At 41.5% G+C, this 25,837-nt stretch overlaps 1 protein-coding gene and 1 long non-coding RNA gene across 4 annotated transcripts; one reads left to right on the top strand and one right to left on the bottom strand.

The window, feature by feature from the left end:
• Positions 1-1,029: 1,029 nt before the first annotated feature.
• Positions 1,030-23,892, bottom strand: LOC141922221 (uncharacterized). Of its 2 annotated transcripts, none has more exons than XR_012622910.1 (3): positions 23,784-23,892; positions 2,529-2,584; positions 1,030-1,438 (listed from the first exon to the last, which is right to left on the bottom strand). It is a non-coding gene; the product is annotated as an uncharacterized LOC141922221 (long non-coding RNA). The 2 variants fall into 2 exon arrangements; XR_012622911.1 differs by lacking the exon at positions 23,784-23,892 and adding an exon at positions 7,890-7,963.
• Positions 15,800-18,501, top strand: CYTL1 (cytokine like 1). 2 transcript variants are annotated; one of them, XM_074821358.1, is made up of 4 exons: positions 15,800-16,036; positions 16,142-16,186; positions 17,545-17,673; positions 17,841-18,501. In XM_074821358.1, the coding sequence occupies exons 1-4, from the start codon at positions 15,893-15,895 to the stop codon at positions 17,922-17,924; spliced, it is 402 nt and encodes a 133-aa protein (XP_074677459.1). In that variant the 5' UTR covers positions 15,800-15,892; the 3' UTR covers positions 17,925-18,501. The 2 variants fall into 2 exon arrangements, with proteins under 2 accessions (XP_074677459.1, XP_074677460.1); XM_074821359.1 differs by having other exon boundaries at positions 15,800-16,033.
• Positions 23,893-25,837: the final 1,945 nt, after the last annotated feature.

The following is a 25,837-nucleotide window of genomic DNA, read 5'->3' on the forward strand; positions in this document are numbered from 1 at the left end:
AAATGATCAGAATCATAAAAATTGAGTAATATTTGGTAAAACAATCAACCCATTTATTCTTATTTTTTGTTTTACATGCTACCTGAACCTAAAGAGCTGTGGTATGTTCAGTTACTGAATAGATAAATTCCAAATCAGTGTCATTGTGCATGCTTAAAACACATCTGAATGTGTGTTTTCCTCCTGTATTTTGTGCAATCATTTACTTTCTTGCCAAAAAGACAATGTATTTTCTTGAGGCAGCATTGAACATATAGCTCGTGCTTGCTTTATTCGTATCAGTGCAGAACTTGCTGCGTGACTGCTCGCCCACGGTTCATTCTGTGCTTTCCATCTTCCCTGTGCCCTCAGGCTTTTCAGCTTAACTCCTGGCAAGGCACCAACTCACAATATTTCATTTTCAGTCCTCAGTGTCATCAAGATGGAAGCCACCACAGAGAAGAAAACATCACTCAAGCATGTGGTACACACAGTCCAGTGGCTAGCATTGGACTTGTCTGTTCAAGGCCAAACAAGTTTCCATTAGAGAATTATAGACATTAACGTGACAGCTCACCCACTGCAGGGACTGAGCTGAGGCCTTCTGAAGCTGAATACACGAGCTGGAGCAGGACAGCCAAGCTCTGCACGTGGTGCTGTGAAAGCTCTCTCTTCTCTGTACTGTGTAATAAGGAAGAATTTGCTTACTGACACAGATAATGTGCTATTCATCCTAAATGTTACCAGATAAACTCCGAAAGCAGCATTTGTTCTAAGGAGAACTGTTGGAGGAAAAGCTGGCCAGCCTGAGCATCCCATGTACACAGAAACCCCAAACCTGTCAGCAACAGCACGCAAACCTGATACAGACTTTTTCAGATGCATGTATGTGCTCTGCTTGTGTGAATGGTTATCACCAGAAATGGTAGAGTGCTCAGGAACACAGTGTGTCTTGCAAAGGAGAGAAATCTGATTATGTTCTAAATCTGCTATCTCAAGTGGGAATGATTCATTGATACCAGTAAACACAACAGTGAGGAATCCACCATATTAACACAGACATTTTTCATTTATTGAGTTCATGAAACAAATACTAAGCAAGGCATGCAATTGACAGACAGGAAAATATATTGTTATTAATGGATGTAAGGAAACAATCTTGGGAGAAAAATGGCAGTAGGTTGAACAGAGAAGTACGTAGAGGTTATAGCAAAGTTCTGCAACCCGGAGATCATCTTTTCACCACACGTTTGCACAGCTTCTAGCTCAGTGGGAGTCTTGATCTATGGCTTTGCCCCCTAAGCTGAAATCCATATAGCAGTGCTAGCAACCTATGTCATCTCGAAATTAGTCTCCAGCTCTCAGCAGCATAGTAGACAATCATATGTAGTCTTATTCTGTGCTTCAAACATCCTCCAGTAAATTATATTAACAGTAGACTTCATTCCCTTGCTGGAGGCTGTGAGACAAAAGATGAAAGGAATTAAGAAAATAAAGCATGCTTAAACAAAAAAAGTAAAAAATCATTACATTCACTAAGGCATCTATGCTTCAGGAGGACCAATGGCCACATGGTTTATTAAAGATGATTCTGAATTTTACAGTAAAAACTCCAACATAGAGTCAAGCACAGCTCACTTGAGTAGGCAGTTGCATGCAAGTATTTGTCCGCAACTTTTTCTGGGCATTTTTTCTTACCATGTATGCTGCAGGCACATGCATACACACAGTTTCAAGTAGAAGAGTGCTCTCACTGAATTCAATAGTATGCCTAAATTCACATGCTCTGAAGAGTTTTGCTAGATGTGGACCTTGGGTTTCCCACCAAAAAGAACATCATCTTCTCCTTTTGACCAGTGCTTTCTTTAAAAAAAGAGGTCAGCATCAGATGCTGATCTCTGACACAGCTGAAACTCCTTCATGTATTGCACTGGAAATTCAAGCAATTTATACACCAGTTCTATATGAAGAATCTCTCAGCATCAGTAGTCTAATCCAAAATTAGCTTGTATTTCTTCCAAGAATATAATTGTCATACCTACTGTTTAATGTCAGCTTAAGCAGCAGAACAATCTGACGGAGAAAGAAATATCCTCATATACTTTTGTCTTATCCTAGTTTTTAAGTATCTGCTTTCTAATTACTAGAATCAACTAAGAAATTATGGTACATTCAACACTGCCCAAAACATTTGTGAAAACTTAGTCTCTACCCAGCAGTGCCTTTGAGAAAAACAAGCTGCAAATCCATTGCAAGGCTTGAGATGTTTTTATCTCTGAGCGCGGCCATTTTTCTATATCACTCGAGCATCAAACACTGGCACCTCTCAGGATCTTTGTTCACTTAAGACAGGACCATCCACCTTTTGGTTCTTCCTCTGGTCTGATGCCCCTTGAGGTAGTAGGTAATGGAGGGAGCACCAAGAAAGACAATCCTTGAGCTCACTGGCATGAAGGGCTGTGATCCTTATGGGCTTTTCTTGGGCAGCAGAGATGGGACACCTGTCATTGGGGGTGGCTGCAGAGGCATCTCTCACGATTTGGACTCACATTTGCTCATCCAAGCTGTCTGCATCCGGTCCACAATTCCTCGTTGTCTTTCCTTCCTGTGGTCAGAACCCACAAAATAAATATGGTTAAATAAGTAAAAAGATCAATAAATAAATGTTCAATAAAAAAAGTGTTAAATAAATAAAACTAAAAAAAATAAAGCACTAGGATGTCATTCAGTTTAAGAGCAGCTCTGGCCTATTAGTAGCTGCATTTCAGGGCAGAAGCCACATCCTAAGCAAGGGTCAGACTCTGATAGTTTTAATCATGTTATTGTATCTGTTGTCCTGTTCTTGACAAGGGGGATGCCAGAAGAAAACAGAGCTTAACTTTTCTCACAGCTCTATCTTCAGTGAGCAAAAAGAAAAGAATACATAAAAGAGTAAACATACATCTATGTCTTCTCTCATATCCTGTCCTGAACGATTTCTGCTTCCATAGTCACATGTTGGATGTTCACGTTGCAGCAAATTCTGACTTACAACAATTGCTACTGACCATGTCTGTCTCACACATGAGAAAAACAAGTGCTGGATATGCGAATTTTTCTATGTTTTTTGTAGTTCTGACATGGCCAGAGGATACAGGGCTGTCCTTGGGCAGTGCCTTCAGTGTTTGGAAAGTGACTATATTGGTCCACAGTCCCAGCTGGTAAAAACAAAGAAAAATGTGAAAAACAGAATTCAACATTCACTGAAGTTCAGACTCCAGACCCAGTACTGGTTTGTTTTCTGTTCAAGGTTTGAATTCTTCCAATACAGTGCCTGTGTGTGCATATGTGTGTGTGTATGCGTGTGTGGTTTGGCTTCAATATTTCCTGGAGGAATGTGTCCGCACAGCTAAACAAAATACCTCCCCAGGGGCAGCTTGTGCTTTACAGTTGCTGCAGCACAGAGAGAAAATCAGATTTTACAAAGACAGAAATCGAGTACATCCTGTCAGGGTATAAGAAAAGCTTCATGCTTGACATCATTAATGGTCAAATTAGAACATCAAAAAATAATATTTTACCCCAGTGTATTTAGATCAGGATCCTTGAAACCTTGCCTATCTCATTGGAAAAAGAATGGGAGAAAATACATGAACATAGTCAATATTTCCTATCTATAAAAGGACTACGACCAGGCACCTTTTCCAAACTGCTCTTCAAGCATGTTTCACACACTTTGTAAGTCATTCTTTTCCCCTGAGGCTTGGTCTGTTAACAAAGAGGTGTATTAAATACAGATGAACAAAAAGATCAGCTCAGAGCTTTTCCTCATGCTTGCAAATGCTGATTCCTCTACAGGGCTACTGAGGCCTGGCACCGGGGCTCTCTCAATGAGGACTCAGCACCCTCAGAGAGCAACAAACACATTTAGTCTTTTTATAGCAAGTTCAACACTTGATAGGAAGGCTTAGAAAATGCATCTCACTAAAGATTTTTTTTTGTTTCTTCTCCTATCAAAGTATAAAGCTAAACAGAGCTGGGTTTTTGGCATCAAGAACCAATGCACTGTGTTTGGAAACATAACCCTTCTTTGAAAAGTATGTGTAAAGCAGAATCAAAGAGTCTGCTTTGATCACTTTGATACTTTCCTGAATGTTGTTCGGTTTCTTTGACTCTATTCGCTCCATTTCTCTTTGGTGTCAGAGAGCAAACGGTATGGACAATGCTATCATTCTCTGCCCGGCACATTGTTTTATTACAGAAGCACATGTACCTAAATTATGCAATAGGAAGAATTGAAACTCTCTTTCTGACATGAACAAAGTTGATGCCAACTTTTTTGTTAGTGTACAATTAATGAATGAAATGGGTTGATGTTCTGAGCATGGTTCATAGCGCGGCAGCTGCTGTGCGCCTGTGCATGTGCTTTTCACATTCCCCAGGAGCAAACCCAGGCTTTCTGAGAGCACCACGTAGCTGCGCAGTAGTGCTTGCACAGCAGTTTTAATGCAGGATTCAGGCTGCAGTCTGGTGGGACAACTGTACTTCTCTGGTCAGTGCATTACCACATCCTTCTGTGGACTGGACTCCAAGGCCTCCAACCTCTATTTCAGGCAACTATGGGCTCTCTGCTAGAAAGCCATGGACCATCACCTTATGCCGCTGCAGCTTCAGTTCGCATATCAGTCAAAGCAATGGCTACTGGTCAGCAATCAAGGCAGTGCCTAATCCAAAGGGCAGCACAGAAACAGAGTTTCCAGCTTGCCTGGGCTCTGCAGTCCTGGTGTGCCTAGTTCTTTACTTCTTTGAGTGACTGGGATGTATCTGCATAGAGAGGTTGTCTACAGGACCACCTCCTTTTCCACCCCCTATTACAGAACTTCCTAGTAACAGCTATGGGAAAATGGGCTATGAATAAGGGAGGCTGTGATGGGGCTGGAGTGCCCTGAGCCACAGAGACGACAGCCAGCTTTGTCAGGAGAGCAGGACAAAGGCCCAACTGTTGGAAAAGTAACTGGAGCAACAAGGAAAGGGAGGTAGAAGGGAAAAATGTCCACATTGTCCCATTTCTCCCATTTGCTGAATATTCTCGCTGTTCTTTCTGAACCCCATGCAGTCTGAATTCATCCTCCTCAACCATGGGTGACCAGAAGTATATGTAATATGCCAGATGAGCATATCCCTGCTTTTACACCGGGGTCAATATCTCCTTGTCCCTGCTGGCTATAACTCCTCTGACACATCCTAACATTATATTCACCTTTTTCATGGCAATTCTGATTAGTGGCTAATATTTATCCCATGATAAATGAGAAAAGATGTAGCAATAAACTTAGCATTTTTTTTTCATCCTGTATCATTTCCATATAATAAGCTCTTGCATTACAGTACAAATTCTATGTAAAAACTCATAGCCAAACACATAATGTTGTTAAATTTAATTATTCCCATTAATCCAGTCTCTAGTGATCTTTATTTATTTCTTTAGGCTGTTCTGATCTTCTGTGTTGATACTGGCTCCTAAACTTTTGTTTTGTCAGTGGAAGGGTGTATGGTAATACTTGTCATAAAGATAGATCATGATTAATATAGTAAAGATAATGCTTCAGCTGTGTGCCTTTGTGTTACCAGGAAGTCATTATTTCACGTAAACTGCTTGGTTATAAGGTAAACGATGAATATATTAACTCTGGATAATTTAAGGTAAACAGACAGGGCTTTCCTTTGTTATTTACCCAAGACTACTGGCGAATTGGGCAGCCTCTTTCCCTCTTATGCACTCACACATGCTTTTACCCTTTTTGGGCTATTTATTTGAGGAACAATGTTTTAACAAAGAACATTTAAATTGCCTCTGCAAACTTTAGCATGACTTTATTCTTGTATACTCTATGTATATGTATATCAGAAGGACACTTTACATTTCAAAAGCAGCACGCTTCTCACAGGTTTTTGAAGACCGCTTCTTATTTCAAGAGAGCTTCTCATTTGCAAGGGTAGCCTCAGCTCTCAGCAAGAGAGATCACTGCAGTGACTCACTAGCTCACATTGCTGATAAGATTGCTTTTTGCCCCAAATGCAGTTTGCCTGGTTTTTCAGCTTGGGAAACTTCTTTAAATTCACCAGTGACTTTGCCAGCTAGACAACAACAGCATCAGAGTGTGAATCACACCATTTCAATGGGCTGATTGTGAAATAAATATGAACAGAAACAGCAGGGGGTGGCTTTTCTTTAGCAGTCACAGTCTCCTTTTCACTATATGCCCTTAAAATGCCCAGGCAGCTTATTAGCGGAGGGGAAGATTGATAGAATTGCATTTACATATTAAATCAAGCCAAGTTCTCACTTCCCCAGCCACAACCCTTCTAAAACATCAAACAAACAAACAAACAAAACAAGAAAGCTGCAGCCAAGTTGAAAGGGGGAAAATAAATGTTCATTTGATTAGTCTTCTAATGGAAATTAGCTTAATGGTCCAACATTAAAAATATAGACGTTAAAGACCTTGGCTTGTTCTACACATGAAAGGAATAATGCTGCAACTGGGGTGATTCTTCACTCAAAATATTTCTCTTTGTGCCATCCCCCAGTGCTTCCTCAGTACATTACCCAGCTCTAATGTTGTCTCAGTTTTGTATCATTATTTCTCTTTCCTTTTGGGAATAACTGTAAGGGTAAACTGAAACTTTATAAAACCGTGAAAGTAAGTAGACACACTGTTGCTGAGAAAGTCCCCCAGTCAGTGACCATGAACACAAGCCCTCCCCTGGCACCACCAGCTGCCCTGGGCACCCCATGCCAAGGTGGGCTGGGTTAATGCACCACTGGGCGCTCTCCAGGAAGCTGCCTGAGAACCAGCCGTGCAGGCAGGAGCGCCCCGTTTGGCACCTTGTCCTTGCAGATATTCTCAAAACTACCTGTGGAATGCTGCCTACACCTAGCCAGATGGATGGGGGCAATGCTGCCTCTGCTCTGGCTCTGCTGGGACAGCAGGGCAACCCTCCGGCATAGACAAGAACTTGCTGCAGGCTACCATCTTATTACCATAGAGAGCTATCAAGTGTACCATGCATGTGTGCAGCTACATTTCATGTATCTTCAACTAATTCTTTCCTTAGTCACCAGACTTAAACAAATACAAACTAAAAACACACTTGCAGGGACACTTAGTCATCTGGGAATTCATTACCTGTCATTCAGAAGCAGAAGGAGATTCTTTTTCCTTTTTTAGTTTTATCAATTGATTTTAAAAAGTTGAAATGAAGAATGAAATTCAGGTTTAAATGACACTTCTGAAACATAGTCTGCTATTGACACCAGTTTCTGACATGCTCAGATATTTTTTTTTCTTTGTTTCAAGGCAAGTTGACAGAACAAAAATACAATTAAGTTTAAATTAAGTTTATTGATTTTCTTAAACAGAATGAAACTCCACTTCTTTTCATCACTTATGGATTTTACCTAGTAGAGCAGATTATCAACTATTCCACCCTATTTTATACAGTTTTGTTCCACAGAAGAGTATTTACACCTGTACAAGGTACTTGTCACATCGTTTGGCTTTAGGGCACTGGCAAAGATGGCTTTGAACCTGTGTTCTGTCTCCAACAGACAGGACTCCAAAAGTTAATGCCCTCTGTGACAAACAAGAAATAATCTATCTGATTTACTCTTGCTTTGGCTTCAGGGCTTTTGTACCCCTAAGGCCAATGAGCTGAACACAAGTTTTAATCTAGAGTCCAAATGTGGATTTGCAGGAGTTTGTGACTTGTGTCATTGATTTCAGTGATGGCAGGATTTCTTCCACTATGCTTAAATATAAATCATGAAAAGCAGTGTATAGAAAAGAAAGTAGAACTATGGAGACATGATGTATTATATGGACCCATACTTTACTTTCTCAGCCAGCTGAGATGAGAATTTATTTTACCTTGCAGTTGTGCCAGCCTGCTGGAAGAATTGTTGTTCGTATCTAGAAATATACACAGCAACATAAGCTTTGACGTTTGCAGGTTTCTAAAAAAGAATAAACAGAAAACTGAGCCTGCTAGCATGCTAAGCAGCTACTAAAAAGCTCCTGGCAGGCTGTAGTTCAGCAGAGAAGTCTCTTTGGATTCCTGTTTGGCTAGGACCATGTTGTTATACAGAGCTGCACTTTCAGGCTCATCCATTTATTTTCTTTTAGTGACATAATACTTCTGAAAGGTGCGGGAATACCGATCCTAGAAAATTAAGTCCCTCATCTCCTTGCAGATTATCTCCAGCATAGACAAGAGCTCCTAGGAGGGACAACCTCTGAGAGCAGATAGCTCAGACCTTGCATTTTTTCAGCCCTTGAATTCCCGAGTGGGCTTGTACTGGGGACAAATTTGATAGATTAATACATATATTTGTATCACCTTTGATACATTCCTTTCTGGCTGACATCATTTTTCATCAAGAGCGTATTTAAGGAGGGTGGGAAGCTGACCAGCAATGATAAGACCTGGAACTATCTGCCACATTTTCATATGCCTATGGAGAGAGGGGGGGATCAAGGGCAAGGGGAGGGCAGGAAAGCATGAATGACTTGCTTTTACTGCTGAGCTCTAGTCTAAAGCTGAACAAGGCTCTCTCCCCAAAATCCTGTTATTGAGGCCCTGACTTCAGTGTTAATAAAGAATGGTAATACCTTAAGATAACTCGCAGACATAAGTGGTCTTGAAGCCCAGATGGAGCACAGACAAGGCACTTGTGTGCTACCTGGAGGAAAGGAGGCAGCTCTGCCTGTGCCCATGCCCTGAAAGCACTGCTGTTATTTCACCAAGGAGGTCTGCAAGTTGCTCCAAGGTAAAATTGCCTTTTTCTTAGCAAGGCAGTGAAGGCTTAAGACTCTAAACCCTACATTACTTGAATCAACAAGCCTTGCAGTCACTGGAAAGAGTATCACTGACAGGGCTAAAACTGCGTAATCTCCTGTCTCCCTGGTGTTGATGGCTGCACTCCCACAGAGTCCATGGGAAATGCCATCATCCCCATTACACAGACAGCAGCCAAGACACAGACAAGCCGGGCTACATCTGCACTGCAGCGACAGACGCTCGTGCAGACATCAAGCCAGCCTGGGCACTGCCACCATGCTGAGCCCCATATGCCCGGGGGGATGTTGGAGCCTGCTGGCTGAGCCCCTGCCCTGCTGCAAAGGCACGTTGGACACACCGCCCACAGAGAGGGCTGGTAAGCACAGCCAGTGTCAACGACTTGGTCACTGGTCCAAGGCAGCACAAGAAAATTATTCCGGTTCCTCAGCCCTGCTGGGCTGTCCTGTCTCTGTCCTGGACCACAGGATTCCCCATTTCCATTTGTTTTACTGCAGGGAAAGTGCCCACTGCCAGGTTCGTGCTGGCAAGACCTCCAGATTTCTGAACATCTCGTTTCTTTTTCGGACCCAGATGGATTAGCTGCTTCTATAACCATTTTATCTAAAAACAGGCTTTTGAGCAGTAACATCTGTTTCCTCAATATATATGTAAATTTTTAAAAATAACAACGGCAGTTTAGAAAAAAGAAGCCCATACCACTTAGTAAGCAAAGAGGACTTTTGCTGAACTCTCATGGGGAAACAGCATTGCAACACCAGCCCAGCAACAGCCCTGACATCCTGCCTTCCTTGTCCATTGCCCACAGCTTGGACAAGCTGTGCAGATCACCAGCAGAGACTTATTGATAGCATGAAAGAGAAAAGGAGACATGGTGGATTACTCCAGCTTCAAATGCAGTCACATTGTGCTGCCATACCCAGCTTCCCTTCTGTACCAGGGCAGCTGGCAGCATTGTGCATCAGCACCCCCAAGACCCAGGGCAATGTGTGAGGCTGCACAACCCCTATCCCAAAATTCAGTGCTGATATCTACAGAAAGGCTCGACAAAGTGCACTGTTGCACAGAGAGAGAAAACATAACAAACAGGTAAGACCTTAATCAAAACTCCAGGGTTTCCAAAAAGCCTTGATCTGAGATTGAAGCTTGCAGGGCACTTTAGCTCTGCTCTGAAGCAAGAAGTGGCACCTTTGCCACAACAGCCAGCTAAGTCACGGGGCTTTGAATCACTTCTTAAATACACAGGGCTTTCTCTGTAAAGCACCATTTTACTTTTCCTATTTTTCAATATAATCAGAAGCTTGTTTCATGAGGTGTCTCACGGCAGCCCCTGACTATTTTAAAATAAACATTTTCATTGAACAAGTGGATTTTGGTATTAAGAAGTGAGCAACTTGAAAGGGCTTTTGTCAAAAGTTGGTGGAGGCCCTAGTAGACTGTTCAAACATGGGAGGAATTTCTGCCTGCATAGTGAGTCCTTTGACTTTTAGAAAAATATTATTATTTGCGTTTTCAGTAACTTGGAAGCAAAAGGACAACATAGCCCAAAATTTTTTTAAAAAAAATATATACACAGTTATGTCATGACAGGATTCTAAGTTAACTCCCAGCCCATGTTTTTGCTATGAAATATTCCTTATAAAAGAGTAAATAAATGCACTATAAATAGCACTCAGGGCTGTAGTGACACCATCAGCCTAAAGAGTTGATGCAAAACTCAGAGAGTGTGTGTCTGAAGTCCTCAGAGCCCTCATATGCTCACTGAATTGAGGAGTATGGTAATGATGTGTCTGTGGTGGAGATGTCCATGTCATGATGATCATCTCAAATATGGTGGTACTGATTGACTCCTGTGGTGCTCCCTTCTAATGTCAGCCTGAACATTGTCCCACAGACTGGAAGGGCTGCAAATAGCAGCTTCTCCATAGAGGCAATCCTTAGGTGAGTTTTGACTCTAACATATTTTTATCTTTGCCTGTTATGGAGGCTCTCAAATAAACAAACAAGCACCAAAAATTAAAAATTTATTGTCAACATAATTAGCTAGCCCTCCACAACTATTCAATTACAGGTTCAAATGTCCATGAGAGGAGAACAGAAAAACTTCCTGGGGTTTAACGACAACCCAAAACACAGAACAAAGCACCACTTTCCAGGGTTTAACGACAACCTAACAAGTGAGGGCTCTCAACCTCGAGGACATTCTCAGGGCAGTTCCCAACCCAAGTCACCTCAAGGAGTTTCCTTGGGTATCCTGACCCAAGGGAAGAGTCCTCAACTGCAGCATGCTGCTCCAGGGGACAAGCTCAGAATGGGTGCCCCAGGGGACTCCATTTATACCCAGGCCAAATCTGATCTCAAGTCAATAGCGGCTCTCATTGGCCAAAGGCCCCAACTACCACGAAGCCCTGAGAACAAAGGTAACCAGTAGCTGCTACACTTCAGCAGCCAAGAAGCCCTGTTTTCACTGGGTGGGTGCACCTGCCATATTGCCCCTTCATCTCCTGTAGCTCCATGTCCATTCTGAATATTGCCTCTAAGATGTTATTAGCCTTTGCAAAGAACACAAGCTGTTCTTCGCAATGTGTCTCCGTGTTAAAGCCCTCTGCCCAAGGCAGGATATGCACCAGAATTAATAAGTGGCTTTGCATAAGTCAGTGGATCAAAACAGTCACTGAAAAGAGACTCTGGAGTTTCAAGGACTTTGGTAACTGTGTATCTGGTTCAGAGTTGTGCCAAGTGCCTTAGACTGAAAGGACTCCCAGTGTCTGGTGTCACTGACAAGTTCTCCTGAAGTCCCCAGCGAGCTTCTCAGAGAAAAATAAGTTATTTTCTCATATCTGGACCATAAATTGAATGTACTCAGAGCTCAAGGATAATCTTGCTGATGAGTTACAAATAGAAAATAACTGAGAAGAGAGTATTTGTCTTTTTTAAACGGAGTTGCATATTCTGCATGCTGAGATGTGTAGAAGTGCTGATGAGCTAGTAGATGTTGGAAAATATCCATCTGGGTCAGAGTCAACTATGCATGCAATCTGGTCCAGGGAGGAGAAGATTTAGGTGAGGAAATTAAATTCCAGTCGTCCCCTTTTTTCAGAAAAAAAAAAAAAAAATCCTTTTTTCCTAATATTTCTAAGGGTAGCTCATTTTTTTAACTATTTGAGTAGATATCCATCACAGGTGGCTTTCCTTGAGTTAGTTTATATGGGATCAAAGGGAAACCACAAGTCAGGAATACTGCCACTGAGCAAAAACTTCAGAGCAAATTACTTCAGCAATTTTGCTCCTTCACAACTAGAGAGTCTTTTTTTTTTTATTTTTGAAAATGTTTTGGTGAGGTGTGGATCCAGCCTTTGCTTTGCTTTCTGGGCCAAGAAGAGCTTGGTCACTCAGCAAGTCATTGTATTTCCCTGTTCTGAAGAAGAAACTCGATGGGTGGATCATTTCCTGTGCCTGTCAGTGGCAAAGCATCTCTGCGAGTGTGTGGGCTGAGCAAATCTCACTCTTAGGACAAGAGACACGGGTATGCAGGCTGCAAGTGTGGGGCCAGGCAGACTTCAAGTGAAAAGACATGAACAGAGGGTGGTAGTCCTTTCCTTTCCCTTCCCTTTGTCACTACCTCAGAACATGGCCATCCAACCCAACACCCTGCACCACCAGAAACTGAGAAGTAAATGAATTTCAGGTCTCCCACTTTTGGGGCAAAAATCGTAAGCCCTCAGTGCTATGCAAATGTGGGGCTTCTCCTCCTCTGGATTGCTTCTTGGAGCTGAGGGCTGTAACTGCAATAGGTGGCATTCAGCACTTATGTCAGGCTCCCTCAGGTGTGACAACTGGATGGGGCTTCTGTGGCATGCGGCTTTCACCCCAACTTGGGAGACAGGGTATTGTGTTAGGCTGTAGGAAGCTACATGCTTGCCTCTCTGGCCCTAGGCAAACAATGTATAGCTCAGTTCATAATGTAATTCCAAATCAGTGTTGGCACCTTTAACATTATCCCATTCTAAAGAGAGATATTTTTAAAAAGCTTTCAGATGCCTGAATATGTCCAGGACACAGGACTTAGAGAGTGTTTTGCTGGTGTTTCATGCCAGACAAAGAGTGGCCATGAGGTCACGTTTGTCATAGTCACTGTGACATCTATCTTTTAGAACATGATCCATAGTATTTAACTGTAGTTTGAAATGGATTAATATAGGTGAAATACCAGGAAAGAGAATATTGCTTGCACTTTAAGGAAAAAATAAAGAAGCAAATACTTCATTTTGAAGCCATCCTTAGCAGCAGTTGGGTTGCTGACTTCTTGTACTGGGAGAACATTTATGCTGTTCAGAAGACTGCTCTTCAGGCAGAGCAACTACATTTTAGCAGCTTGCCAAACAAGAGTAAGGTAGAAGGATAATATTTCACTCCTACCCTCAGCTATTCTTCACAGTAATGAGATGGTGATCAAGAGCCTGCTTCTTTACCAGCAAGGTTTACAGTAAGTAGTGTCCTTTCCTTGAACATACACTAGGTAGCTGGATCTATGATCCATCTGCCTGGGGCCATCTCAGAAGGTTTCATGTCTTCCTACAGCCTCTTCATTCACTTGTCTAGGTACTCTCTTTCCTGAAAATAAGATCCAGCAGCCCATTCACCAACACCAGTCCTAAATTCTCTACAGACAGGACTCCCAACTTTTCTTTCTTCTCCAGGTATCTACCACTTTAACCTGCAGGAGCACATGATGTTACTAAACCAATTGTTCTTTTTGAAACCAAAGAAATGTATAACAAGACAGTAGTATGCAGCTCTTTTTCCCTGTTTCCTCCAGGTGTTTTGGTGGATTTAAGTCAGAGTCCTCTGCAACATATAGAATACTTCTTTTTCCCCAAAACTAAATTTCAAGACTCTGATTTTCTCTCTAAAACAGCTGGTGAGAAGCCCCTTTCTTTTACAGGTGTTCAGTCATTTCCCCTTCTCTCACCTTCAGATGAACCTTCCTGGTCTACTGCAATGCCAGGGGATTGCAGTACTTCATCAGATACTTTATTATTTCAGTTAATATCTAGCTAGAATCTGAATTTGAAAGGGGGAGGGGGGAGGGGTAACTTGTGAAAAAAACAGTTCTTCATTGAAGGGGTACCTCCATTTTACAGGACAATTAACATGTAAGAACAATATATGTTCAGCCTTAGGCCTGCATCCCAGCATCTGGATTTCTCAGCTCCATCTGGCATCTAATAAAAGAACAGTCTCATAAATTCAACTCAGACAGCAAAGTAGTTTTTATACATTTATGACAGCCATATAGAGATGTATTCATTGTGTTTGAGACCACGAATGTGTAAATACACAGGTCTTCCCAAGTAACCATAACAAGCCTTATTGTTTTGATTAAGAAATTGTGAGCATCTGCATAGGTTAAAAGAGAAAATTATACTAGACCTGGGAGATTTCCTTTATAACCATAACTTTTCAGACCTGTTAAGGATGATACACAAGTCTGATTGATACTGCCAACATATGACACCAGTCCTGAAAGGATTACTCTATCTGCGGCCTATGTAGTCCCGCAGCTGTACATTACATTCTCAAGTGTATTGGGTCTGTGTGGCAAGGTTTTGGTAGTGGGGGGGGCTACAGGGGTGGCTTCTGTGAGAAGCTGCTGGAAGCTTCCCCCGTGTCTGATAGAGCCAATGCCAGATGGCTCCAAGACAGACCCACCACTGGCCAAGGCCAAGCCCATCAGTGATGGTGGTAGCGCTTCTGGGGTAACAAATTTAAGAAGCGGAAAAAGTTGCCGCACAACAGCAACTGCAGCCAAGAGAAGAGTGAGAATATGTGAGAGAAACAACTCTGCAGACACCCAGGTCAGTGAAGCGGGAGGGGGAGGAGGTGCTCCAGGTGCCGGAGCAGAGATTCCCCTGCAGCCCGTGGTGCAGCCCATGGTGAGGCAGCTCTGCCCTGCGCCCATGGAGGTTAACGGTGGAGCAGATCTCCACCTGCAGCCCAGGGAGGACACCACACCACAGCAGGTGGATGCCCAAAGGAGGTTGTGACCCCGTGGGAAGCCTGTGCTGGAGCAGGCTCCTGGCAGGACCCATGGAGAGAGAGGAGCCCACACTGGAGCAGGTTTGCTGGCAGGACTTGTGACCCCATGGGGGACCCACACTGGAGCAGTCTGTGCCTGAAGGACTGCAGCCCATGGCAGGGACCCACGCTGGAGCAGTTTGTGAAGAACTGCAGGTTGTGGGGAGGACTCATATTGGAGTTGTCCTCCTGAGGAGGAAGGAGCAGCAGAAACAGCGTATAATGAACTGACTGCAACTCACACTCCCCATCCCCTTGCACTGCTGGGTGGGAGGAGATAAGAGAAAAATCAGGAGTAAAGTTGAGCCGGGGCAGAAGGGAGGGGTGGGGGGAAGGTGTTTTAAGATTTGGTTTTATTTCTCATTATCCAACTCTGATTTGATTGGTAATAATTTTTTTTTTTTTCCCCCCCACTTAGAGTCTGTTTTGCCTGTAATGGTAATTGGTGAGTGATCTCTCCCTGTCCTTACCTCAACCCACAAGCCTTTAGTTATATTTTCTCTCCCCTGTCCAGCTGAGGAGGGGAGTGATAGAGCAGCTTTGGTGAGCACCTGCTGTCCTGCCAGGATCAACCCACCACATCAAGAAGGAGGCATATGTGCCAAAGCACATACAGGATCAGGGCCTATGACACTTTGATAACCTGTGCTGCTTCTTACACATATTTCTGTTGCTTGAGATGCTCCCTAGGTTGTTTTCTTTCTGGAAATGAAAAATGCCACTAGTGTTTGTTTTTGTTACTCTCATTCCCTCCTTTCCCTGCTCTGGGCAGGAAAGTGCTAGCAGCTCTGCCTCATAGGTTGGCAGGAAATTTAAAACAGCAGCAAGCTGCTGCTCGGACCACCCCCAGACTTTTTTTTTTTTTCCCATTGATGCAGGAGACTATTTAATTGGGGGCTGACTTGTCAAACTTACTCGTTGATGCTTACCAGTAGCTGCCTAACCACTAACGGTGATTTTTTCCTCCCTTCCTCCTCCTTTGGACACACTCCCCACAATGAAGATGCTGCTGAGCCTGATTGCTCTGCTCTCTGCTGCCCTGTTAGCCAACACAGCCCCTCCAACTTGCTACTCGAGGGTGTTGTCTCTGAGCAAAGAAATCACGGAGTCCTTTAAGGAGTTACAGACCTCCAAAGCTGTGGTGAGTCTACCCAAAAACTGCTCCTGCAAAGATGTTGCAGGTTGCTTTTTTTGACACAAATTTCTCTCAAAACAAAATTGCAATGGTCTTTCTTCTTTCCTGCAGGACTCATGTGTGGAGATGCTGCCCAGGCTGTACTTGGACATACATGTAAGTTTTCACACTCCTTTCTTACAGCTGTGCAGTAAAAATAGCTAATGAAAAGAGAGGATAACTCTTAGGATTGTACTGTAGAAGAGTGCTTTGGAACAAATTTTCAAAAGCTTAATTAACTAGAGAGATGAGTGACAAAAAAAAATCTCATTTTGAACCTTATTAAAATCCCTATGGAGCTTCTTGTTTAAAAATTCAAAAATGAGGAAATCAATATTTTGAAGTGATTACCATTTTTACATTATTAATTTGTTGTGACAGAGGCTTTTCAGAAGTTAAATATGGGCAACAAAACTTTGAATAATAATTTAAAAGAAGAAATGCAAAATAAACTTCCTTCACTTAATAAATCTACTTTGTTTTAGATCATGAGTGACTTCTGGCACTGCAGTTTTAATAAAAACAAGTGCAGGAATACCTTGCTGGTTTTCCTGCTTTAAATAACCACTTGTTGAATCCAGAAAGAAAAAGTATGCCTGAGGATATGGAAGTGTGATACTGAGAAAAGAGAGCAGTAGTCATCTCCCAGCAAAGACAAAATAGCCTCCTGCACACATAGTTTATGTTATAGTGTTCTGCCCTGGGATATGCAACATATTTAGCTTCTTCTCCTAGTGCTTCACTGAGTAACTAAAAGGTAGAAAATATCAGACAAAGCAAGAGATGTCTGACACATTATGCCAGAGGCAACTACACCATCAAGTCTTGCAATTCAGGACTCTCTAGAGCCCAATTCCAGAGTTGCCAGTGCCTCAATTCATTGCAAAGACCAAGCAATATGAGTCCAGTGCCTCAGTTTCCCTTGCTTTAAAGCAGGAACTGAGATATTTATTTACCTGCTTCACAAGGATGTTGTGAAGTCCATGTTGGCTTTATTTTGACAATGCAAAGTCTGAGGTAAAAATTACTCTGAAAAGAATTTTGCCTGCTGCTCATGGTATTGCTTATTGTACGGGAACAGAAGAATCATGCCTGTGAGATCTTGATAATCTTTTCACCAGCTAAACCAGGTGCTCTCTTAAAAGTGAGACAGTGTACCTATTCTGTAGGTAACTACCTACTACAGGAGCAGATTTGATTGTATTGGTACCGCTGCCTCCTAAAGGATGTGAGAAATAAGCTGGCAGACCAAACTTGTGTCTATGCACTTTTCCAAGCATTTATTTGGACCAAACATCTCTGTTATGAAATATTGATGGTGAATTTTCCTAACTAAAGGTTACATAGATTAAACATACATACAGGTAGGAATTCAAGGTTCTCACAGAAGCAGTAAGAATTTTGGAAGTGATGGACAAGAAACATAAATCTGTGTTTGTGCAGGGTTACACATACCTCTTTTGCGTGCTTTGCAGAATTACTGTGTGTTGGCAAAACTCCGTGATTTTGTGGCCTACCCCAGATGTGAGAGAGTGCTTGAAGTGAGTGAGCTGAAGGAAAAAGCCCGGAGCCTGTACACCATCATGATCTCCTACTGCAGAAGGGTAGGTCAAGATATACCAACAGGGACATAGTCTCTGCTTTTTAGACCTCTCTTGTCTCTATCCTGTCCCCTGACCAGCAAAACTGGATCAGGGCCTGAGCTTCTCAATATTGTGCTATCTTCTGCCTTCCTCCTTATAAATGTTAGCCTTCTCTTTTGTTCCTCCAGGACTTGGTGTTCCTCACTGATGACTGTAGCACCCTGGAAAATCCTATTCTGCCACCCATAGAGCCCTCCATCATTGAGAGCTAAAAGGGAGTCAACCCAAAAGTTGTACCTGGGAAATTTTCAAGACCAGGAGTCAAAATATGTATACGCAGTCAACTACAACGTTAACAACGAAGATCTTTTTCAAGCACACTAGCAATATTATCTCAGACCTACCCATTTTTCTCTGCCTTGGCAGGAAATGAACTGCATGCCTTGCATACCTACTGAGCTGCTAGGGAAACTACGGTTAGAGAGCATTTTTTCATTTGGCAAGGTATGATATTTCAGCTTAGCCAAATGTATAAAGTATGTTTTGTTTAAACATTAGATACTAGATTCTTTTTTACTCTTTTATGAATAACTAGATTCATGTAAAGAAAATACATCGTGATCAATACTGTATCCTGACTTAGCAGTTCTTTTATTAGATGGGCATGGAAGGGCCTATATTTGTTTTTCTTAAAGTGTTTGATAGAAGTGTAACTCAATGCTGGCAGATGTCTCTCTACCTGTATAGCTCATATATATATGCTGATAGTTTTTGATGTCAGACTTGTAAGAATAGAGGTGAAAGTAACCTGTTTCTGTGGCAAACTAAATAAAAACAGCTTTCTAACCCAAGATGTTTTTGTTACATCATGTCTTTCAAGATCAACCTGAAAGTGTCATTCTTATAAACTTACTTTTCACAATCACTTGCAAATTGCTTTTCACAACATGTTACCTTTAGCTTTGTTTCCATAGCAATGCAAACTTTGCTGTGTCTGCATGATTTGACAATGTGTAAGTTTCTACTGAGAGAATTTTTCTGTACTGCAAACAATTTCTTTGATAAAATTAGTGGATTTTTTTAAATACTGTTTCTGTGTTGTGAGAATGCAAGTTGTGAGGCAGTGGCTTAGAAAGCCTATCAAAGGTTTGGACAGATTGTTAAAACAGAGCCCATATACTGACCTACTGAGATTAATAAAATTTCTAGATAATAGTTCCAGAGTCATGGGTCCCTTCATTACCTGAAGGACATGAGTCCTTCACACCCAGCAGCTCTTTTGTGCCAAGAATAGAAAGGATATTCCCCATGTTCTTGGAAGGAGCTGCTATTATCCCAGAGAGTCCGCTCCTTCCCTCTGTACAAGTGGTTCCTTGCTCTCCTGTACAGTATTTTCTGGTAGTTCATCTGCAGCACCGACAACCCTGGTGATTTAGTTAGTGGTCTCACCATGTTTTATAAAAACCCCATCCTCTGTAATCATGGGATTATGTGACAATCGCAGCTCCTCTATCATCTGTCATCCACTGAATATCTAATGGTATAAACCAAGATGATTGACAACTGTTATGAAGAAAAGTGAATCATAACAGGAAAAAAAATGTGCAGGGGGAAAAAAAGGGTTTTTTCTTTATTTTGGAATTACCCTGTCCTGTAGAAACTACTAATCTGATTTTAGCTATAGAAAATTTGATTATCTCATTGAACCACTGAATAAGGGTGGGAAAATCTGGGAGAGATACAGAGGAAAGAAAGTAAACAAGTGCTTTTCTTTCTAGTTTGTTTCAATTCTAAGTGCATATTCAAGGAATGTGTCTGTCAGACTTTGTACTTGTCTCCTGAAGGTGAGGTCCTCATGTGCTAACCCTACTCATCCTCTAGATGAGCCATTCTGCTCACAGGCAGCTCACAGGAGTTCCAGTCAGGTGTCTCTACAGGCATCTGGTAGAGACAGTAGCAAGCTCAGCAATCTGATGTAGTACCAGTCTGAACTCAAAAATGTGCAACAGCTCGGATAGTCCTACTACCAGAAAATCTATTGCTTAGTTTGCCTTTTAGGATTCTTCTCCTCTCCAAGCCAGCAATCTCTGTACAAGATCCTACACACTCTAGAGATATCAATACCATCTTTTCTGCATCGCCTGGACATATCCAAGGCCAGATCCTTCAACAGCAGCCATATCCTGGAATAAGGGCACCTATTAGCATTCTAGCAAGGAGCCCAATACTCACATAGGGTGTGTGTAAGCACTGGCAGCTCCCTGGCTCAAGAAGAAATGCAGGTGGAGTTGAACCATTTGCTTTCAGACTCTACCTTCAAGTTTTTCCTCCCTATAACCAGGGACTCAACCACCACCTGGGGAAGCAAGCAGTTCTGGGATAACATCAAGGCCTATACACTTCCATACAAGTACCAAAACCACATCACAGCCTCTGCTTTTCATACCTTTATACAAAGACAACCATGGATGTACCTTGCAAGAAAGTGTGGTATGGTCACCACAGGCCATGCTGTTTGCAGAGCTAACCCAGGCACTGGGTGGTACGCATGCTTGAAAGCTGGCAGCAGAAGCTGTTAATTTTTGGCTGTTTTTTCCACCTCCAGATGTCATGAATTTTAAGCACAGTCCTGTTGTAAAGCTTGTGTTGTGTCTTGGCAAGCAAAATGCAGAGTAAGATGCATTTCCTTTCCCACAGAAGTCCACACAACTCTGTCCCTAGAACTGGACCTTGGGTAAAGCCTGTGCAGGTAACTATGGCACTTCTGCCCCTGATTCTTTCCTGTCACAGGGACACACACTTTCTGAAATGAAGTATTTGGTGAGGATTTTCTCATGGATCTTCTCTAACTCCTCTTTATTCTGCTTTATCAAAGTAAATAAACCTTCCCTAGTTCATTTTGATGGAACTCATGATCCTAAATTCAGATTTCTCCTGTAATGGTCCTGTTCTTTCAACCACCTTCCAAATATACTTTCTTCTGCTTTAAGCTGATTACATTTGTGAGGAAAACGTAGCCTAATTTCTTTAGGACAAAATATCTTGCAAGAAGTCTTTGGAACCAGAAACAGAGTAGAAGTCATTACTTTATTTGTATTGCTTTAGATAGAAACTTCAGCCTTTTCATGACTCTCTGACAGACACTCTGTCTGCAATACACTCTTAGCATGGTTACTAACAGCTCAGTTCTAACTGTTACATCCTACTTCTGCAGAAGCTGAGAAAAGCAGCTAGATGCTTTGGGGACTGTACATACCTGAATGGACCTTAAAAGCCTATCCTCCATTTGCAGATGCTGTATATTTTATTCTCAGAATCAGATTTGTTTGGTCGTTGGTGTGCTTTTACACCAAGTATATTCCCTATGGTTTTATGCTGTGACTCTTTTCACATCTTGTATGTCATTTTTAATGGAAAGTGTGCTGAAAGCAAGACTATGCTCTTTCAGTTCACAGTAACCTGCTGTCACTCAGACTGCCTTAATGAGATTTGTGATTAGATGAACCCTTTTTAAGAACAGCATCTTTTCCCAGGCTGTCATGGTCCAGGGGAGAAAAACACTGATAAAGAGATCTAATGCACTTGTAATTTGCCAAGAAATCATCCGCTTCTCCCTTTCAGTAAGATAGTAAGTTTACCAACTTTTTAATTTACCATTATACCAGGTATATAAGGAGCAGTGAAGCCATTCATGTAGCTGAGCATTTATTCCTGCAACACAACAGCCCATGGTCGTTAGGGCCCCAGCCAAAAAGGAGAATGTGAAGGGATTAAGAAGGACATATTTGTTGTAATTTGTCAACTGGCATCTTGCCTAGCTATTGCAGAATATTACTAAAAGCACATCATTAAGAAACTGCACTCAGTTTATACGATCATTAGGGAAGAATTGTAGAAAAACAAAGCATCTGTTCTGTTTTCTTGCCTGTTGAAGGAGGTTTCTTGGAAGGAGCAGTCAATCCTAGGACTAGATTTTCTTTTGCAGACTTCTATCTACAAGAAGCCTCACTAAAGAGCAGTCCTAGGACTGCTAGACTCTCCACCATATTATCATATTGAATCCCAAGGTAGTCCGAATGGTTGGGGACCGACTGTAAAATCATTCAAAGACATTAATTTCCAATTTTGCCAAGAAGTTATATAATGGATTTTATTAGAACCAGTTCCTTTCCCATCTCTTTTGACCAATCACATGGGTTTTTCTTAAGTAGACACTCTGGTCACTTAACTCCTCATACAATGTTTTTTGGTGAAACCAGGCTAGGGATGAGGGCTAGCAAATGTCTTAACTCCTGGCCACTACCCCAGGTCAGGAAAAATGGCAGGCTTCAAACAGATAATTAGATCATTCAAGGTGAGAGGTTCCACTGGATAACATGTGACTTGTCACTAATTAATAGGGTACAAACTAAATATGGTCTTATGAAATCCTTTTTTTTAAAAAAAAAAAAAAAAAAACAAAGAAAAAAGAGTAATGCAAGATTGGTGAGGAATCTGACCTTTTAGGTTGTACACTTTGGAGGATTACTTTGTCTAAACACCAGATTTAGGAGTGCCCATTTGTCCATTGTGCCTTTTCGTGTGTATGTGGCATCTGTGGGTTGAGCTAATGGGATGCTGATGGAGATCTTCTAAAAATTTCCTACAATGCTAAAGTCTTGTAAATAATGTTACCTTACAAAAATTTAACCACTGTACTTTAACCAGTACCTTTTTCCACATTAAAATTTTCTCATTTTTGGAGTGTATGGCAATGCCAGTGAAAATTATGATGGACAAGCTCCACTGACTTTATTTGTGCAACTTTTTGTATTCACACTTTTCTTTTAGGCTTGTTATGGCCAGGAATCCTGTGCTACCCAAGATTTTACTGTTAGCCTGCCAAAATGAAAAAAACAGTCTGCAAGGGAGCTGCTGACAGCTGAGTCAAAATTCAGAGACAATGTCCAGAGAAAGGTCATGATCTCATTATCAAAAGATTTTTCATAGTCTATGTTTTCTCAGCATAGGATAAATGTATATCCTCAGATAAATATTATAATATAGCAATGAACAGAAAACCAGTTAAAATATCTATCTTTTGAAGACAGATAAATACATATATATACCCTGAAATCTTGTTTTATGTTTGTAGGTCCATAAAGAGGATGTGTTCAGACAGATAAGAGGATTTTGAAGCCAGACAGATGGGGGGGGGAAGAAAAATCTCTCCAAAGATGTTTTGCAATAGATTGAAATATATTGACATTACTTCATTAATATTCAAACCTTACAGAGGAAAAAAAGCCGAAGCCATAGAACAGGAAAGAAGCTTGAGACCTCCTATTGCATCCCTTGAGCCCAAGACTAACCTGGCTATCCCAGGTCATTCCTGATAGCAGTTTGCCTGAAAGATTTTAAGAAAAAAGTTGATCTAGAAATCCCACAGCAGTTCAAATTAATCTATTCCAGACCCCCCCCCCCCTTTTGTTACAAAGTTTTAGCTGGTACTCAATTTGTCCTCTCAAAATTTAAGCCCATTGCTTCCTGCTTTATTCATCACAGAAACAGGGATTGGATTGTTCTTTTTTGTCTTTGCAGCAGACATTAGTACATTCGAAGACTTCTGTCTCTCTCTCCCTACTCTACAAATTCGATTCTTTCCATCTTTGTTCATTGATCAGAGGTCTAGAAAACATGACCCTTCTTGTTAACTTTCTTCTAGCTCTATCCACTTGGTTCCCACCCATTTTGAAGCACAGTGCTAGAAGTTAAATATAGATATCCAGCTGAGGCTTTATCAATGTCAAGTAGTGTAGAAAAAAAAAGATCTATCAGTAATGTTCTGACAACAGTAGATTACAAGCAAAAAATAATCTCCAAGATTCTGAAGCCATTGTTACACTTTTTTATTTAAATTTTAAGATTAATGTAAAAAGTTAGAGTACAATTGACCTCACTTCTCTATAATGAAGAAAATGTTTGGGATAAAACAAACAAAAAAAGCAACAGATACTGAAATACAATGGCTGCTCCATTTGCTGTACAGGTAAATATAAAGTCTACTGGAGTCAGTGCCAGTTTTTGAACAGACTGTGCAATGAGGAATCACATTTTTTAAATTCATATGGACTTTACAAAGTGATCCATACCTCCTCCTTCCCAGGACATTGTCACAGCTCCCAGACTGTTGAATCCTGCCAGAACTGAGCCATGGCACAACTGAGGATTTGAGGTTACTTTTAGACCCCTATATTAAATGTCTTTGTGCCTTCCTCTGCTGCTCTCTGACATGAAACAGTTCATGTCCTGACTACTAAACACTTGTCTTCCTAGCCAGGGTGGCTGCAGTTAAGTTGCCTTTTGGCAATGGTCTCTGTTCCATGCTGTCTCCCAGACAACATTCAAAACTTGTTTGGAAGAGCAGAATCTACCCCAGGTCAAAACTGTGCACAGAACTGTTACAATGATTTTCAAGTACAGACAGGTGTTTCAATACCTGGAAATGTTCCTAACACCGAGCAAATAAATAAAAGACTGATTTTGGAGCACAGCAGTTCAGTTGTTCTTCTGGGAGAAGAGCCGTGTTTTCAAGATTGTTAACCCATTTCATATTATTATTGAATTAAAACACAAACCCTGAAGTAGTCCAGGAAACAGACTTCAAACCTCCCAGGTTCCATATGACTTTCCCATAAGTACTGGTTAAATGAGTCAGAAAGGTGTTATTCCTACTGAGAAAGGGAAGCAGGAATGTAACTTTTAGTAAACCAAGGTCAGACAGAAGCACTTCTAATTACCTAGGAAGAGAAAAAATGTTATTTAGAAATCACAAGTTTGTTTGTTTATTTTCCACTGTTTAATACAGAGGAAGCTTTTTCTGCTGTTGCAGAATTTAAGCTATTTTTCTTCACTGTAAGTTCTCTGAGGTCCAATAAGTGCTTGGCTGTTGCTGCCTTCTTATGACAGCTAGACAGCCAGAAGATGTGAGCTTGGAAAGCAGGTTGTTTATCAAAAATTTTTCCTTGATCAATACACAGAGGCCAGGTCAAGGAAGCAAATAAATACACTTAGGCTGTTGCATAGCCTCTCTCTTCTTGTGAATAGGAACTGTCTCTAGGTTTATAACCCCAGTCAGTAGCCATACATCTGGGAATTTGCATTTTATGCCCCCAAGCAGTTTTGTTTGTCTTAATTGCTGTAAAGTGTATTGCTTTCTTTAGTGTCCTCCTCTGAAACTTTAATAACAAGCCTTTTTTTTTTTTTTAATCTTTTTTTTTAAGACCTACAAACTCAGTTCTAGACGAAAGCATGTCATGAGTATCTTTTGTTCAGACTTTACACAGCACCAGGTTGTATAACCTGGGCCTGGTCCCTGACTGAATAGTGCAGTTAGGAGGTGGGCTAAGCCACAGCCACTTCTGGGGTTATGGCAGACAGTTGCATTTATATAACACCCTTCTTCACTCAGTACTTTTATCGCCTTTAAACACTACTGTCTAATTTTTATTAAGTATCTGAATGTATAATGCTAGAGAAGTCCTAGGAGCTTGCAGCCTGAGCTTTGCCAAGCCTTGAACACTAGGAGAAAGTCTGTGGCTGAATTAATTGCAGCACAGGGTACATATGCCATCCCTGAAATCCTCTGCATCAAAGGTAGAAAATGTCATGAAGTCATACATGAAGAAGGAAGAATGACACAGCATGAGAGTCTTCAGGAGGAGCAAGGCTGAGCGAACTTCCACCATGGCCACAAAGAGCAGGCAGAAGGTCAGAGCCACATCTTCCGCCTCTAGCACCCTCCAACTCACTGCTCAGCACTTGTGAAAACAAATGGGCTTATCCAGTTGCCTGAGATAAACCTGACATAAGCTTTGTCTTTTTGCCATGACCTTCAGAGTCAAAAGTTTTCAGCTGATCCTAAAGATCACTCAGTCACTTTAGCTGTAGAGAATGGGAAAGAAGAAAAGCTAGGCAAGAGCATACTACACCTTTGTTCAAAGAAAGATGGTTCAGTTTCCATAAAAATTTTCTTCAATCAACTGCAAATGCATCAGACTTGCTCCAGTCTCCAGTAATGGCATTTTATCACTTACGTCCTCAGAAAACAGTCTTATTCAGAAGAGAAATTATGCAAATAAAACCATTTCTAATCATCACTGTCTTCAAAGGAGGACAACAAAGAGTTGCTCTAAAGAAAATCTAT

Source organism: Strix aluco, chromosome 4 (genome assembly GCF_031877795.1).
Source record: "Strix aluco isolate bStrAlu1 chromosome 4, bStrAlu1.hap1, whole genome shotgun sequence".
NCBI lineage: Eukaryota > Metazoa > Chordata > Aves > Strigiformes > Strigidae > Strix > Strix aluco.